The 16,619-nt window shown below is 35.7% G+C and overlaps 1 protein-coding gene across 1 annotated transcript; it reads right to left on the bottom strand.

Moving 5' to 3' along the window:
• Positions 1 to 10,184: 10,184 nt before the first annotated feature.
• Positions 10,185 to 13,008, bottom strand: LOC107425691 (NAC domain-containing protein 35). Its single transcript, XM_016035706.3, has 3 exons — positions 12,514 to 13,008; positions 12,053 to 12,321; positions 10,185 to 11,363 (listed from the first exon to the last, which is right to left on the bottom strand). The coding sequence occupies exons 1-3, from the start codon at positions 12,752 to 12,754 to the stop codon at positions 10,623 to 10,625; spliced, it is 1,251 nt and encodes a 416-aa protein (XP_015891192.1). The 5' UTR covers positions 12,755 to 13,008; the 3' UTR covers positions 10,185 to 10,622.
• Between the last annotated feature and the right edge of the window lie 3,611 nt (positions 13,009 to 16,619).

Below are 16,619 nucleotides of genomic sequence, written 5' to 3'. Positions count from 1 at the left end.
CCTCTGATTTCTCCTTCAAAAAATACACCCAAGTCTTTCTTGAAAAATCATCAATAAAAAAAAGGAAGTAGTTACTCTTACTAAGTGAGCTTGGCTTCAAAGGACCACACACATCCATGTGTATGAACTCCAACAGCTTTCGGGCTCTTAAATTCGTCTCCTTTGGAAAACTTTTCCTGAATTATTTTCCAAGTAAGCATCCTTCATATACTTGATCCAGATTGTGAATACTAGGTAGTCCTCTCACCATCTCCTTTTTGGACAGCAACTCTAGACCTCCAAAGTTGAGATACCTGTATCTAAGATGCCAAAGCCAATACCCATCTTTGTAACATGCCTTGAGACACTTGGCAACATCATTTTGAATGTTGAACATGAACATTCTATTGTTTGACATTGGAATCTTAAATTACTTGCATTGTCCCTTATGCAAAGTTTGTTATCTCTTAGATGAATGTCATATCCTTTCTCCAAGACTCAAGATGTTGCTCTTCATACTCGGTGCATAGTACACATTTGAGATGAACTGATGTTTTCCACTCCTTAACTGAATGAGGATGTTGCTTTAGCTTTTCATCTCCACTTTGGACTCATCCTCAAAAGACACATTGCCTCTCACGGATTCATCAAGCTCCACAAACATGTCTCTTCTTTCGCACATGTGATTGCTTACACCGGTGTCCAAATACCATGTATTGTCTTCAATTATTTCATTATCTTTGTAAGCCAATAACAAGTACCATCTTCTTTATGTCAGGACCCGTCCAGAATTTCTTCCCCGGAACCCTAGACAAGCCCTGATCCCAGGGAAACCCTACCAGACCCTCCAACGGAAAATCCGACAAAGCCTCCCCTAAGGGATTTACTTACCACAAACTACCTGCACTGAAAACACACTTCTATAAACATCCCCTTATTCCTCCCGCAAACTACAGATTGGTTCCACAAATTTCAGCACTTCAAAATAAAACAGCGGCAACCCAGTGCATAAAAACAACTACACGTCCAATACAGTATACAGAGCATTATACAGAAAAATGTGAAATTTATAAAATGACAGATAAAGAAGCAATACAAGTTCGAGAGGAAAAAGGGAAGAAAAACTTCTTGAACCTTCGGCAACGAACTGAGACGTCGGGCTCGTCCCGGACAATCAACGTCTCCAACCTGGACCTAGAGGAACAGAATTTAAGAGTGTGAGATGCTAATCATCTCAGTGAGTGACCCTATCTACTATACAATATAATATCACGGTAATACAGTAGATAGATAATAATTAATTGGAAAATAATAATTTCTCTCAAAACCCTTACAATTCTCTCAGTTGGAAAAGTTCCCCTTTTAAAACATTTTCATAAAACCCTTGTACGTACTTCCCAAAAACCAAGGAACCAAACAAATTAATAAACAACAAATAAACAATAAATACCCCAAATATAAATAAACTGCAATAAATTATAATAAATAATTTTGTACTCTTTGGGGTTTAAAACATTATTTGCAATTTACACCGACGCAACACACCATATACCGGTGATGCCCTCCGATACCCAGCGTCCTGAGCACCGACTGGCGGGGAGTTAAAGAGAGAAACCTGCAACCGGCACTTTGGCGTCCCGACAGTACCGCTGCTGAAACCATCAACCCGGCCAAGGAGGGGGGCGGCTGTGCGCAAACAAACTTGCCTGCCCACGGTCCAATGGCAACTCACGGGTGAAGTAATAACCGCGCGCTAAACCACATAATAACCGCGCGCTACCACGTGTCCATACACCATACACCAGAACACCAATACTGTATGAGTGCGTCTAAAAATAAACATTTTTAACCAACCGTACCGTTTTCCAAAATTACCGTGCGAAATACATTAAATTCTCACACCTACCATCCCACATATTTTTACTCAATAACCTGGTACGAAACATTGATAACCAACAAACCACAATTTTCTCAAAGTACGAGATGCAAACATAAAAATACCGCGGGCATAATTTATAAAATTTAAACAAATATTTTCATAAAATATTTAACCCAATTATGCCCGAAAAATTAATACTGAAACCACGTACAAATACTACCGAAACATACTATGCTCATGCATAATAAATAAATTAAACCGCAATAAAACCATAATTAAATCACACCACACGAGCATAATTTAAATACCAAATAAACATAATTAATTGCCCAAAATAATTTTTGAAGGTGGGTCACTCACCTGGAGCACGCAATTAAACCATGATCCACCATGGGATCAATTCCACGACTCACCGGTGCTCCTAGAACAAAATTCACAGACAGTCAAATAAATTAATATTTTAATCGGGTAAATAATACCCGGTACCCGGGGGGTCAAAACACAAACGTTAACTAAAATAGGCGAATAATATACCGAATCGAAGCTCGTGGGATGAGGATCACAAATCCGGTCTCCATCGACCCCAATTCCGCCGGAGGTGGCCGGAATTTGGTCGGGAAGCTTCGGCCTGTTTTGATCTTGAGGGATCTTTCAAACGGTGGGGATTTTGGGCAAACTAACCCCGGAAATGGACTCAGAGGGGTCGAAAATGGTGGGATAGAGGTATGGGACAGGCTGGGTTGGTCGGAAACGGCGAGAATCACTGGAAAAACATAACCGGCCGCCGCCGGCTTCACCGGCCCGATCTGGGCGCGTCCGGCGGCGAAAGGCCGGGAAATTTGGTGGCTGAGGTCACGGCGGGCTGGGCTTCCTTGGTGGCCGGCGCGTGAGGACTATGGGTGGCCGGAAAAGGTGCAGCAAGGAGAGAGAGAGGGACGGCCGGTGGGAGAAAAAAACTGTGTGTGTTTTGTGTTTTGGTGCTCGGGGAATAAGAAGGAAAAAAAGGAAAAAAAGAAAAGAAAAAGAAAAAAAAGAAATGGTGTTTTCCCACGTGGGGAAAAGAAAAGAAAAAGAAAAAGAAAAAGAAAAGAAAAATAAAATAAAATAAAATAAAATATATAAAAATAATTAAATAATAATATTATTATTTAAAATAATAATAAAAATAATTTGATTTTAAACATGGTTGACATGTGGCATTTCACCATGCTGACACATGGTCACTTTCAGAAAGTCACATGTGGCACATCGTTACGCGTTTTAAAAATAATAATAAAATAATACAGTATTTGAAAAACTTTACAGGTCCATAACTTTCAAACCACATGTCCAAATCAGACATGCCGCTAGTCTACGAACTCGTATCGACGAGCACTTCCCAACCATGCATGAGTCAACGCTCAACCTTGCATGAATAAAAAGTCAACCCCGGCACCCCTTGGACAGTTTGGACCTCAACTCATTTTGCTCATAACTTTCAAACCGTAGCTTCGTTTTCAACGTGCTACCAGTCTACGAACTCATGCCAACGTGTACTTTGTAACGGTACCTCATTCAACCTAGAATTCCAACCGAATCAAAAAGTCAACTTTTGACCCCTTTGGTCAACGGTCAACGGTCAACCTCGGTCAACGTGCAAAAATTTCCGACATGGTTCGGGATGGGGTGTTACACTTTACTTCTTTCTTCGGCATAGTTGGCCTTCTCTTCAATTTTATTATAGCTAGGGGTTCTACATTCTGAAGCATAATGACCGAATTTCCACATTTGTAACACTTTACATGGGACTTATCATACCTTGGTTCTGAATTTCCTCTCCCACGGCCTCTTGTTGATCCTCTTCCTCTTTTAGGGCTGTTGTTTTAATCATCACCAAATTTCCAACCCCGTCTAGATCCTTTCTAAAGGCCACATCCTCCCGTACAGCCTTGTCTTTGATGGCTTTGATTATTATGACCACTGCTGCTTTCTTCTTTAGCTCCATCAATCCGGGTCTTGAACAATTGTTCCACTATTCCTTTCTACTTCCTTTTATTTTATTCATATGCTTGCAATGAACCCAAGAGCTGCTCCAATTTCATAGCTTCCAAGTATTTTGTTTATTTAATGATGGCAACAATATGATCAAACTTTGAATCTAATGATCTAAGAATTTTCTCCATGATTTTAACATCATCCAACTATTCACCATTCCTCTTTAATTGATTGGTCACTGTAACACTCCGCCCCAAAGTACAACGGAAGTTTTCCAACTTTGACCGAGGTTAACCGTTGATCGTTGACTTTGGCCGTTGATAGTTGACCGAAGGGGTCAAAAGTTGACTTTTTGTTCCGGTTGGAATTCTAGGTTGACTGAGGTACCGTTACGAAGTACACATTGGCACGAGTTCGTAGACTAGTAGCACGTTGAAAACGGAGTTAAGGTTTGAAAGTTATGAGCAAAACAAGTTGAGGTCCAAACTGTCCAAGGGGTGCCGGAGTTGACTTTTTATTCATGCAAAGTTGAACTTTGACTCATGCATGGTTGTGAAGTGCTCGTCGATATGAGTCCGTAGACTAACAGCACGTCCGATTTGGACATGTGGGTTGAAAGTTATGGACCTGTAGAGTTTTCAAATACTGTATTATTTTAATATTATTTTTAAACGTGTAACGATGTGCCACGTGTGACTTAATAAATGTGACCATGTGTCACCATGTTGAGATGCCACATGTCAACCATGTTTAATACCAAATTATTATATTATTGTTATTTTATGTAATAATATTATTTTTAATATTATTTAATTATTTTTAATTTATTTCTTTTTTATTTCCTTTTCTTTCTTTTTCTTTTTCTTTTCTTTTTCTTTTTTTCTTTTCCCCCACGTGGGAAAACACCCGAGCCTCTTCTTCTTCTTCTTCCTTCTTCTTCTTTTCTTCTTCCTTTCCTTTCCTTTCTCCTTCTCGACCTCACCGTTTTTGTTCTCACCAGCCACTGGGAGGAGTCACGTGCCGGCCACCATCCAAGACCACACGCCGGCGAGCTCACCAGCCAAATTTGGCGGCCGACCAACCAGCGACGCACCCAGATCGGGCCGATGAAGTCGACGGCGGTGGGTTGAAATTTTCCGGTGATTCTCACCGTTTCCGGCCAGCCCAGTCCAAATTGCCACCCCTCTCCCCCTATTTTGGGTCTTCTGATCCCAAATATGGCCTCCAATTTCCAAAATTCGAAGCGGTTTGCGAGATACGAGGAATTGAATCTCAGCCAAATCTTTCCGGCCAAATTCCGACCACCGCCGGTCGAATTGAACTCAATGGAGGTCGGTAATGTGATCCTCATCTCACAAGCTTTCCATAGACATATAATTTGTCAATTTTGGTTAACGTTTGTGTTAGACCCCCCGGATACTGGGTATTATTTACCCGAATAACATATTAATTTATTTGACTGTGTGTGAATTGTGTTCTAGGAGCATGGGTGAATCGTGTAATTGATCCTATGAAGGATCTTAGGTTAATTGCGTGCTCCAGGTGAGTGACCCACCTTTAAAAATGTTTTGGGGTAATTAATTATATTTATTTGGTGTTTAATTGATATCTGCAATTATGCTCATGTGGTAAAATTTAATTATAATTATAGAAAAATATATTTTATACGTACGTGTATGTTATTGGTGCTAAACGAAATTTTTGGGTTGTTAAGAAATTCCCGATTATTATTTTATTGTGATTTAATTATATTTATTACACATGAGCATGGTATTTTCATTAATTAATTGTGTCTAGATTTTAATATTATTTTTGGGCATAATTGGTTTAAATATTTTAAGGAAATTATTTGTTTAAATTGGTGGTTTCAAATGTGATAATTATGCCCGTGGAGTATTATTTGTTGAACCTCGTGTTACGAGAAAAAATTGTTTTTATATTGTTATTGATGGTTTCGTACTGGGTATGTTAAAGGAAAATATGTGGGATGGTAAATTTGAAAACTAGTATATTTCCCACGGTGATTTTTGAAAAATCGGTACGGTAATAATTAACTTAATAATTATTTTAGACGCACTCATACAGTATTGGTGTTCCGGTGTATATGTGGTTAGCGCGCAACTATTATGTCTCCCGTGAGTTGCCATTGGACCGAGGGCAGGCAAGTCTTATATATTGCGCATCAGCCGCCCCCCTCCTTGGTCGAGATGACGGTTTCAACAGCGGTACTGTCGGGACGCCGAAGTGCCGTATGCAAGTTTCTCTCTTTAATCTCCCGCCAGTCGGTGCTCGGGACGCTGGATATCGGAGGGCATCACTGGTATATGGTGTGGTGCGTCAAGTTTAAATTTTTTGGATATAAATTTCAAACCTCAAAGTATTCAAAATTTATTTATTATATCTTATTACATTTTATTTATATTTGGGGTATTTATCTAGTGTTACTAAATTAATTGATCCCTTGGTTTTCGGGAAATACGAATATCGGGTTTTGTGAAAAGATTTTAAAAAGGGGAACATTTCCAACGGAGTGAATAGTGAGGGTTTTGAGAGAAAATATTACTTCAATTGTTTATTATTTATTATCTATCTAATTGTTGGTATTAATTAAATTCCTTTATTTGTTATATTATTAATATTAAAAGTGGTCAGTAGATAGGGTCACTCACTAAGATGATTAGCATCTCATATTTTTAAATTCCGCTCCCCTAGGTTCAGGTTGGGAGACGTTGATTGTCCGGGGCGAGCCCAACGTCTCAGTTCGTTGCCGAAAGTCCAAGAAGTATTTCTTCCCTTTTTCCTCTCCATCTTGTATTGTTTCCTTATCTGTCATTTTATTAATTTCATATTTATTTATATAATGCTCTGTATACTGTATTGGACGTGTAGTTATTATTTATGCACTGAGTTGCTGTTATTCTTTGAAGTGCTGTAAAATTGTGGAATCAATTTGTAGTTTTGTGGGAGGAATAAGGGGATGTTTATAGAAGTGTGTTTTTAGTGCAGGAAATTTGTGGTAAGTCTTACCCTTAGGGGAGGTGTTGCTGGATTTTCCGTTGGAAGGTTCGGTGGTATTTCCCTGGGATCAGGGCTTGTCTAGGGTTCCAGGGAGGAATCTTGGACTGGTCCTGACAGTCACCATCAAAACTCTAGAAAAATAATCAGATATGATTTCTCCTTCCTTCATATGTAGCATTTCGAACTCGACTCTTAAGGTTTGAAGCCGTACCTTCTTGATTGGATCAGCTCTCTTGTAGGAGATTTGAAGCTTCTCCCATTCTTCTTTAGCCGACTTGGCTTCCGAGACCTTCTTAAACACATCATCATTTAATCCTTGATAAATTAGGTAGAGAGCTTTCTTGTCACTCTTTCTTGAGTTTCTCAAACTATTCTTTGATTTTGAGATAGACTACCTTTGTTCTCCGATTCGATGTAACATTTCTCCACTATCTCCCACATGTCTTGGGCACCAACGAGAGCCTTGATCTTGATGTTCCAGTTGTCATAGTTATTTTTGTTGAGTGTTGGAACTTGTAAGGGAACCATACGGTTATTGGTCATTTTTTGGCCAAATAAACAATTTGATCACCGAGTACTGTCCACACAGGCGCAAGCTGTTCATGCTGTACTGTTTATGCAGATATTGTTCATACAGATACTGTTCATGTGGTACTGTTTATGCAGATATTGTTCAAAGGGAGGGTTGAACCAAGCTCTGGTACCGCTTTATTAGAGAAAGAAAAAATGTACAAAGAAATCTACTTGTTTTATTCAATACCTCACGGCTTTTTTCTTATGGAACTACAAAAGAATAGTAACATAATATTATTTATACTATTTATTAACCCTACCTACACAAAGAAAACTTGAGCTCTAAATAACTAAGGCCCACAAAATCAATAACTCAAAAACAATAAAAATCAAATTTATATTTCAACAGTATTCTCATATTCCATCCATTTCAAGTTCAAGTTTTCAAGGTTTGAAGTTGTAAGGTTCTTTATTTGGAGTTGTTAGGTTGTACTGCTCCACCAAATAAAAGTTCATTGTGTGGAATGATGACAAAGGAGTTGCTGCTCCTGCAGCTATCCATTTATTCACGCAACGTACAGTTCAACATATGGAAATCAATTTGCATTTTGTTAGAGACAAGGTTCTAGAAAGAACCTTAGCAGTTCGTTACGTTCCAACACCGTATCAAATAGCAGACTTGCTAATTAGTAAGTCCCCTAGGATCTTTTAGATTTTTGTCTCTAAGAGACAAATTGAGAATGGTAAATGCAAAATTAAAAGATGATGATCTAGTGAGCTGACATGTGTATCTACTGCCAAGTCGCAAAGATTATCGGCATGTGGAGTTGTTAAAATTCTGTCTGATTTGGTTAAGAATGATTAAATTGTTTCTAATAGTTCTTGTATGTCCCTGGTATATATTTTAATAATAGTCTTTGTATCATTTGCTGAACAATTCAAATCAAAAAATTCTCTCTGAAATAGTCAGAGCTTTGGTTTCTCTCCATTATTCTCTTTCATTCTTCGAGTTATAAGTTTTATCCTATGTGAAATGCAATCCTTTCAAAAACCTAATCTTTTTTATTCTTAATATAAGTACTTATATTATGGCATAATATATGAACGAGGTGAGACTCAACAACCCTTTAATATAGTGCTCTACATTTTTCTTTTCCTTCGAGTAATACCAAAATTAATTACCAACTTGAATGAACCAAAATAAAATAAATAAAAATATTTCATTCCTTTTGTCCACCTTTTTTTTTTCTTTTTTCTTTTTTCTTTTTTTCCCTATTATGATATCGTTGTTCCTTATATTCTCTTAAATCTTCCTACAAATAATGTCCTACATCCAAGACCAATCATATAATTAATAACTAAAATCATTTTTTCCTGATGATCATATGCTTCTGTCTACTTTCTTTGCTTGTAGTTATAGACCAGTAATAAGTTAAAGATGATTTAACATTATCATGAGATTAGGCTTAGCTATGTGTATGTAGAAAAATAGTTTCCAGCAAAAGTAAAAATTAATTCAGTCTAAATAGCATTAGAACATTTCATTTATTTAAGTTAATAGGTCAAATGCAGTGCAACAAACTGACAACAAGTCAGTGTGACCATATATATGTATATATATATTATACAGCCGTGGGTTAATTTCTCAAATTATGTGAAATGTAAAGTGAAAAAAGCATTAATATAAATATATATATATATATATATATTTATTAATTACATATACATGTGTTTAAGGAATATAACTATTAGGTCATAAGAGCACAGTGCGTGGACCTCCCTGGCCAATTGACGCATGTAGGCCAGCAAATTGTGCACACATGCGGGTCTCATTGACTTGGCAGTAATAATTGTAGATGAATACTACCAATTCATCACAGCTATACAATAGACTTCTGCTACTGCTACTTGTACTAGTACTAGACCACATCCCAATAACAATGCTACTGAATCCACCCCTAGCTATATCAACCTTCTTGTCTTTATGATAGAGTGGGAAGAGAGAGAGCCATATATTTCATCTAGAGGTCTAAATTAATTCATATGATGAGCTTATAGTTGTATATTTTGTAACCATTGGTGTGGTCAATCCCTTGTCGGAAAGAAACTAAGGTTTTCGCCAAAAAAACTTATGTGTAAACTGCAGACTCATGTGCAAATAATGGAGCTATGTGTGCATAATAAGTTTTGTGGCAATAGATGATATTGTCTAACAATAGATGATATCATCTAAATAATTAATGATAAAAATCGTCGGTTGAATTTATAACTAATCTTTTTAACTCATCTATAAATTATATATAATCAAACAAAAAATTACACATATAATCTAATAGCACATCCCACGTATCATCCATTACAAGAAGCATATATATATATATATTTTCAATGAATGTGGAAATGATGAATTGAGTGGTTCTAGAGATCTGGATCCACATGCCTCATTCTTCTTATGTCATTGTATGATAAATGTTCTTTTTTTTTTTTTTTTAATCTTTATCTCTAAAGGTCAACCCAATGAGAAATTTTCTTTTACCGGGAATTAATTAGCCCTCTCTCACCAACCATATAAAGAATTACAAATTACAAATTCTGTCTGGACAATACATATATTTCTTCCCTTTTGTCTCCATTTGTAAACTGGGTCCTCCAACTCCCCTTCTGAAATATTCTCTCAATAAACGTTTAACATGTCTCTGCATATATGGATATAAAATTATGGGCATGGTCACTCATAGGGCCTAATTAATAGTGAACAATGTGAGTGTCCTGAGCAAGACACATAGAGAGAGAGAGAGAGAGAGAGAGAGAGAAGACTAAATTAAAAGGGAAAATCTATGTTTTAAAATGTACATAAAAAACAACGCAAGATTTGAGGAAAGTAACACTAAATGATCACACTTCTACCAATTCCCTTGGGTTGAAAACCTAGCTACAGCCTAGATGAATCTTTAGTCTGTCCAGTACAAAAGATTAATCTTCAACCAATTGGAACCCTAAATCACATGTTTGGGATCCGAAACGAAAAAAAGGTAGTACACAAATAATATCAAAATAAGCCCTATAAACCCAAAAACCCTAACAAAGCATTAGCAAATCATGATAATGATCATAAGTCATATTCAGAAACCTAACAACATTAGATCGAGTTGAGAAAGTCTAAGATAAGTCATTAGAAATTAAGTAACATAAGCATTTTGGAGATATTTCTATATATATATATATATATATATATGTGTGTGTGCATGAAGTTCATTGGTTACTTGAAAGGATTGGGGTACTCTCGATTTCCCTCCGGGATCGGATTCCACTCCCATAGCCTGTCGGAGAATGCAGTTGGAAGAGAGTTGGGGAGAGTGTTGAGCCCTAGCTGCTGCTGCGCTTCCGGTGGCGGTGGCAGTGGAGTGTAGTGTTGTTGAGTTTGATGGTGATGTTGGTGCTCATTGTAATATTGTTGTTGTTGATGATGATGATCATTAGTTGGTTGCTGGTAATTCACAAGCCTATGAAGATCATCGATGGTGGCATTTGATGATGAAACCGAAGAAGAAACCGCCGTGAAGAGTGGGACTAATGGATAAATTTGATGCTTCGATGACTGCTGATGATGATGATTATGGTGGTGATGATGGTGCTGCAAAAGCATACCTTCCTCAGCCTCCATTTCGGCAGCTTGTAATCCAAGAGCTCGGTAGGCTGCAGTGGCAGTGGTGGCGTTGTGCTTGGAGAGCCCGAGAGCTGTGGTGACATCGGAGTTGATACTCCCATCGGTTTCGCTCATCTTTTCCACATCTATTTGCTGTGTTTGTACTCCTCCGAAAGCTTGGAGTTTCTCCATGACCGTGTTAATGGTGTTATGCTGCTTTCTTTCGGACGACTGAGATGAACTCGCCCCCGGTCTTGACGACGACGAGGATGCTCTCGAAGGAAGGGAGCGAGGGAGAGAGGGGTGATCTTCCACTCCAGGTCTCTTATAAACCCGGCAAAGTGATATTTCAGCCTGAAAATACATATATAGAAAAGGAAGGCCATGCCATTTAGTAATGAAATGAAGCAATTTAAGAGAAAATGAGGGACTAAATCGAAGGCTCTCCAACACCAGGAGTCTAGCGTAATTATTATCAGAAGCATGAAAGAAGAAAAGGATCTCAGTTAATTATGCAAGCAATTACATATGCATAGAGGTACTATATATTTGGATTTCTGCGATGAATAATATTAAATAATACACAACCTCCGGAAGTCAGGCATATAGCTTCAGATTTTATTGATATTCCTTTCGATCTTTAAGTTTCTTTAATTTCCTCCACCTCTCTATAGATAGCTACAAGCCTTTTTCGAATTGTTTTGCCAAATTAATTTATAGATCTATAGAACAATCGAGAACTAGGGTTGGTGAATAGAAAGCTGTAGAAAGAACTTGAAAAGGAAAAACAAAAAAAAACAAAAAACAGAAAGAAAAAAAAAATAATAATTGTTAAACAACTGTGTTTCATCAATAAGATGAAGAAACGGTTAAATATGGAGTCAAAGAATCAGAACCCCTTTATTATTATAATGAATTGATCAATTCGTCTACACCATATGATTTTATTTATTTATCATTATTTTTTTTTTTTTGGGTTGGGGGGAGGGGATGTTGTTGTAATATATAGGAGATGATGGAAGTAATTCTTTAATTCTGCATACCTTTTGATATCTTTCAGTTTCATGCTGGGGCAATCGATACTCATTCATAATCCAACTAGTTCTGATGCCTTTCGGAGCTTTTCCGGAGTAAAAAACTAGGGTTTTCTTCAGTCCAATGGACCTTGAATTCTCTGTTCTAATCATCCTATCAGCTCCGGTTGCCTTCCAATACCCAGAAGTTGTGACTCGGTTCGGCCTATCACCGTTGCGGTACTTCCGGTCTCTTGGGACATAGAAGAACCATTCCTTTTCTCCAATCGCTGCCATGGCTGCATACAAATACACAAACAAATTCAATTAATTACAAGAGAGGCTATGCATATTATGCATACATAATATATGCAATATAGGTTATAATACTAGCTAGCTAGATGAATATGATGAAAGAATTATGGATATTGGATTCCTTAGAAAATGGAAAAGGAAAAGAGAAAAAGATATATATAGTTATATATATGTACCAGGAAGTTCCCAAGGGTCATAGCGATAAAGATCGAGGAAAGTAATGAGTTCAACGTTGAATCGCTTGCCCTCAACCTTACGGCGAAGGTAAAACTCAACGAGTTCTTCTTCGGTTGGATGGAAGCGAAAACCAGGCATAACCATGTCTTGCTCATGCTCATCATGGTCATCACCATGCTTGTTAACGGTGTTGGAATCGTTGTGGCTCATGCTTGAGCTTGCCGATGCTGGAATTGCCATAAAACTCGCAAGAAACTATAACTAGAACTGATATAATAATTATAATAATCAAACTTGCTCTTTCTCTCCTATTTATACCAATTGATGATGAGATGGTTAATGTTGGGTTTGTACCATATACCAATTTCTTCTCTCTCTCTCTCTCTCTCTCTTGATTCTTTCTTTGTTTCTCTCTTATGAAAGTGGGGTAGAGAGAAAGAGGAAAGAAGAAAATTGGAGGGGAAGGACGAGTTAATAGAAAGATCTACATAGCTTTCAGGCCCTACATGAAAGAAGGGTATGCCTTAAGGTGGTTAAAAATGAGAAAGTGACGTCTCAAATAGAGGACAGGGTGGCCACAGTCCCTTAGCGGTGGTCTTGGATCTTTCTTTATTTATTCGCCATTTCATTCTTTTTTCTTTTTTTTTTTATATATATTTTTCTATATTTACTTTGTTTTCTTTTTCTATGTATTCAATACAGGCTTTCATTTTTTGTTCATACATGAAATTAATTGTTTCAATTAATTAAACATATGGCCTTTGCTCAAATGTTTGACCTCAGGTTAATTTGTCCATATATATGCTTCTCAACCATTCGCTTAATTAATGCAGCTTAATTATACAATAAATTCTTAATTAGGTTTTAACAATGCATTTTTTAATTAATACACATATGTTAAATCAGTTGGATTGGTGGTGAGATTTTCCTCTCACAAACCTTAATTCATTAGGATCTCAAGTTAAAAATGTAATAAATTGTTCGTACGGCATAAATTTTTTTCAAATGATTACTTGGTTCTCTATATGCACGGAACATAAACATAACATTTTCTTATGAATCCATTTTGCCCACATGGGTTTAAACAACACATATTTTAATATGGATGAAGTTCTAAACTAAATAATTAAATCTAAGAACCTGCTAGCTCTTTCTTTCTTACTAGAAATGGATTTTCTTTTGTACACCTTCACCGTCTTTCTAGCTCACCTCAAATATAAATTTTGCTGGAAAGGTGTGTTTACTTTAAAAGATGCCTATTGGAGAACAAAATTCATTTTATACAAGGTCTAATGACTATATATAGGTGAGAGATTAACTTTTACTAATAGACCATAAAAAATGTTCACTTTTAAGCTTGAAAATAAAAATACATATTTAAACTGATTACCATTACCTTAACATATATTTTAGTTTCAAAATACGAGTAGTTATTTTGATAATTTCCTATATTATGGTCAAAACTGAATTTTAGTTAATAATGATCTATTCTTAATTTTTGAAAGTTTGCATTGTTCTTTTAAAATTGAAATAACTAAATTAGATATCTGTAATTCCTATAAGCTTTCATGCATTTGGAAATACAACACATGCATATTGAAACGTTTGTAAACTCTAATTATATAGTATATTATAGTGAGTCTTTTCTTTAAAGGTTTTGAGTTGAGGATTTATTTAAGGTTTAAGTCTATAAAAAATTTATTGTCTTTTTAAAATTTTAGTATTCCATTATATTTAATATAATTAAACAACACAAAACCTAGTCCATAAAGTAATGAAGAAGGAAGCATTAGGACTTATTAATTAATAAGGGAATGGTAAAATAAGGAAAGCCATAAAACCATGGAATGAATTATTATGGATTATATGGAAACATTAAAAAAGGTTAAAAGAAGGAATGATCAACAACAAATTATAGCCATGCATGATCAACAACAAATTATAGCCATGCATGAACAACCATTATCCACATAGTTATCTTGAAACAACTCATTAATTATATATCTTAAACAATTACATGGTCAAAATTGTCAATCTGCCAATTGGTTTTGATGAATTATATATATTCATATATATATATATATATATATGGAATTTTCCCAAATATTGTTATATAGAAAAGAAAAGAGCTATGCGTCGACCATCCGTCCAGTTGTATGAAAATAAGTGGTAGGGAGGTGGGAGGAGGTGGGTTTGTGGGGCTTAAGGGGGGCAGTGGCATATATGTAATATTGAATAGATAGGGTGGGGTATAATGGGATTGGAGTGGAGTGATATGTAGCTGTTTGCGCACAATACATGTTGAGTTACAGTCAAGAGAAACCCGTGACGACTCTCCCTATCTAACATACTCATCACACACACACACACATACAACTTCTTTTTGTTTTTATTTCATTTCATTTCTTTTCTTTTTCATATATTTATTTTTACTATTTTGTCATAATATATGCATTGACCCCTGATTTTTTTTTTTCATTATTTCTCTAAAATCTCTTATCCCAATTAATGAAATTAATTAATTAAATCAATATATATCCTTTTCCAGTGTTAAAATTGATATAAAGTTTTATTATACAGTTTGTTATGTAAAAGCCCAACCATGTCGTATTAGAGGACTAAAATACATGTGAAACAAATTAACATGGGGTCCTCTGGAATCATGAAAAACAAGGCGGCCAGAGAAATGAGAAATATCTCTCTCTCTCTCTCTCTCTCTCTCTCTCTCTCTCTCAAAACATAAACACGCAAATTTTAACGCGTAAAAGGAAGAAAATCTTGGTAAAATCAGTGAATTCCTGTAGGAAGGGTTACATCTAAATCCAACAAGTAGAAGTAGTGAGTTTGCTTGTTTTTGTCTTTTTCTTACTAAAGTCTCAATTGGGTTGAAAGAAAATAATATGCTTTTCCAGAAAAAATCAATTTGACTCTTTCATAACACATATATATATATATATATAGTAGGCTGCAGCATATATATACATATATATATATATATATATAGAGAGAGAGAGAGAGAGAGAGAGATAAGAAGAATTTTCAATGACAATGACAGTCTTTCTCTCATCATCACCATCATCTTATGAGAGCATTAAAGATTTAATTCTTGTAGCGCGGAGAAGGGTATACTGGAAACAAATTAAGTGATTCATATATATTTTATGTAGAAAGTCCTACATTTTCAAATACAAAGCCATTGCTAAAAGATTTGGTTGCCAATTTGGTGATCAATATATAGATATATATATATATATCGGAGATTACAGTTAGGTGATTGGCTTAAAATTATCAATAATTAAAGTTAGGCGATCATGATTTTCATCTACTTCCAATGTAATATATTCATCCACATTGACTTTGTGTCATAATTGTATATAATATGTACATATATACACAATAGTTTGGTGTATATAAATATAGAAGTAAGCTTAAATAAGATGATTTAAAGTTAGCATTCCACTTTTTATAGTAACTGGGTTTTATGAAATTATAAGGCTCAACCCATTTACATGAAATAGTAAGGTTTGCTTAATTAGAGCCTTACTTTATATACATACAGTTATTTTCTTAATTATCCAATAAATACCAAATAAATTTCATCTAGGAGGCCTCAGATTATGTTCATGGAGATACATATAAAAAGAAAAAAAAAATTATATGCACTTATATAGCTAGTCTCTCATCAAGACACCCTAATAGAATTTGATACACACTTTATCATTACTCAACATGCTACAGGAAGAAAAAATTTCATGCAATATGTAGCATAATGTTGAAATCTGCATCAAATTTCATCAAGTTATCCTTAGAGGAGATGGATTGGATATGTAGACATGTGCATGTGTCCTTTTCATGGGTAGACCGACCATTTTGCTGTCCTTTTAGATTTATATCAATTTTCAGTTTTTCACATTCTATTATATGTATGAAAATTTGTCTTTACCGTAAACCGGTATGACTCTTACGTTTGCATAATTTACTTAATCCTAGCAGGCCATTGACCTCGTACTTTCTCTCTATTTATTTTTTGTCTAACTGTTTTCCAAAAAAATCCCAAATGCCTATCATGTATGTATACATATATATATATATATATATATATATA

The sequence above is a fragment of the Ziziphus jujuba genome, chromosome 7, assembly GCF_031755915.1.
Source record: "Ziziphus jujuba cultivar Dongzao chromosome 7, ASM3175591v1".
In the NCBI taxonomy this organism is placed as follows: domain Eukaryota; kingdom Viridiplantae; phylum Streptophyta; class Magnoliopsida; order Rosales; family Rhamnaceae; genus Ziziphus; species Ziziphus jujuba.
This window is presented reverse-complemented; position numbering and strand designations above follow the sequence as displayed.

Excerpts from the sequence above, each read along its gene's own strand:
- LOC107425691 (XM_016035706.3), bottom strand. The coding sequence starts at position 12,754 with ATGGCAATTCCAGCATCGGCAAGCTCAAGCATGAGCCACAACGATTCC. Across the intron at positions 12,322-12,513 it reads TGACCCTTGGGAACTTCCTG|CCATGGCAGCGATTGGAGAA; the intron begins GTACATATATAT and ends ATTTGTATGCAG. Across the intron at positions 11,364-12,052 it reads AAACTGAAAGATATCAAAAG|GCTGAAATATCACTTTGCCG; the intron begins GTATGCAGAATT and ends ATGTATTTTCAG.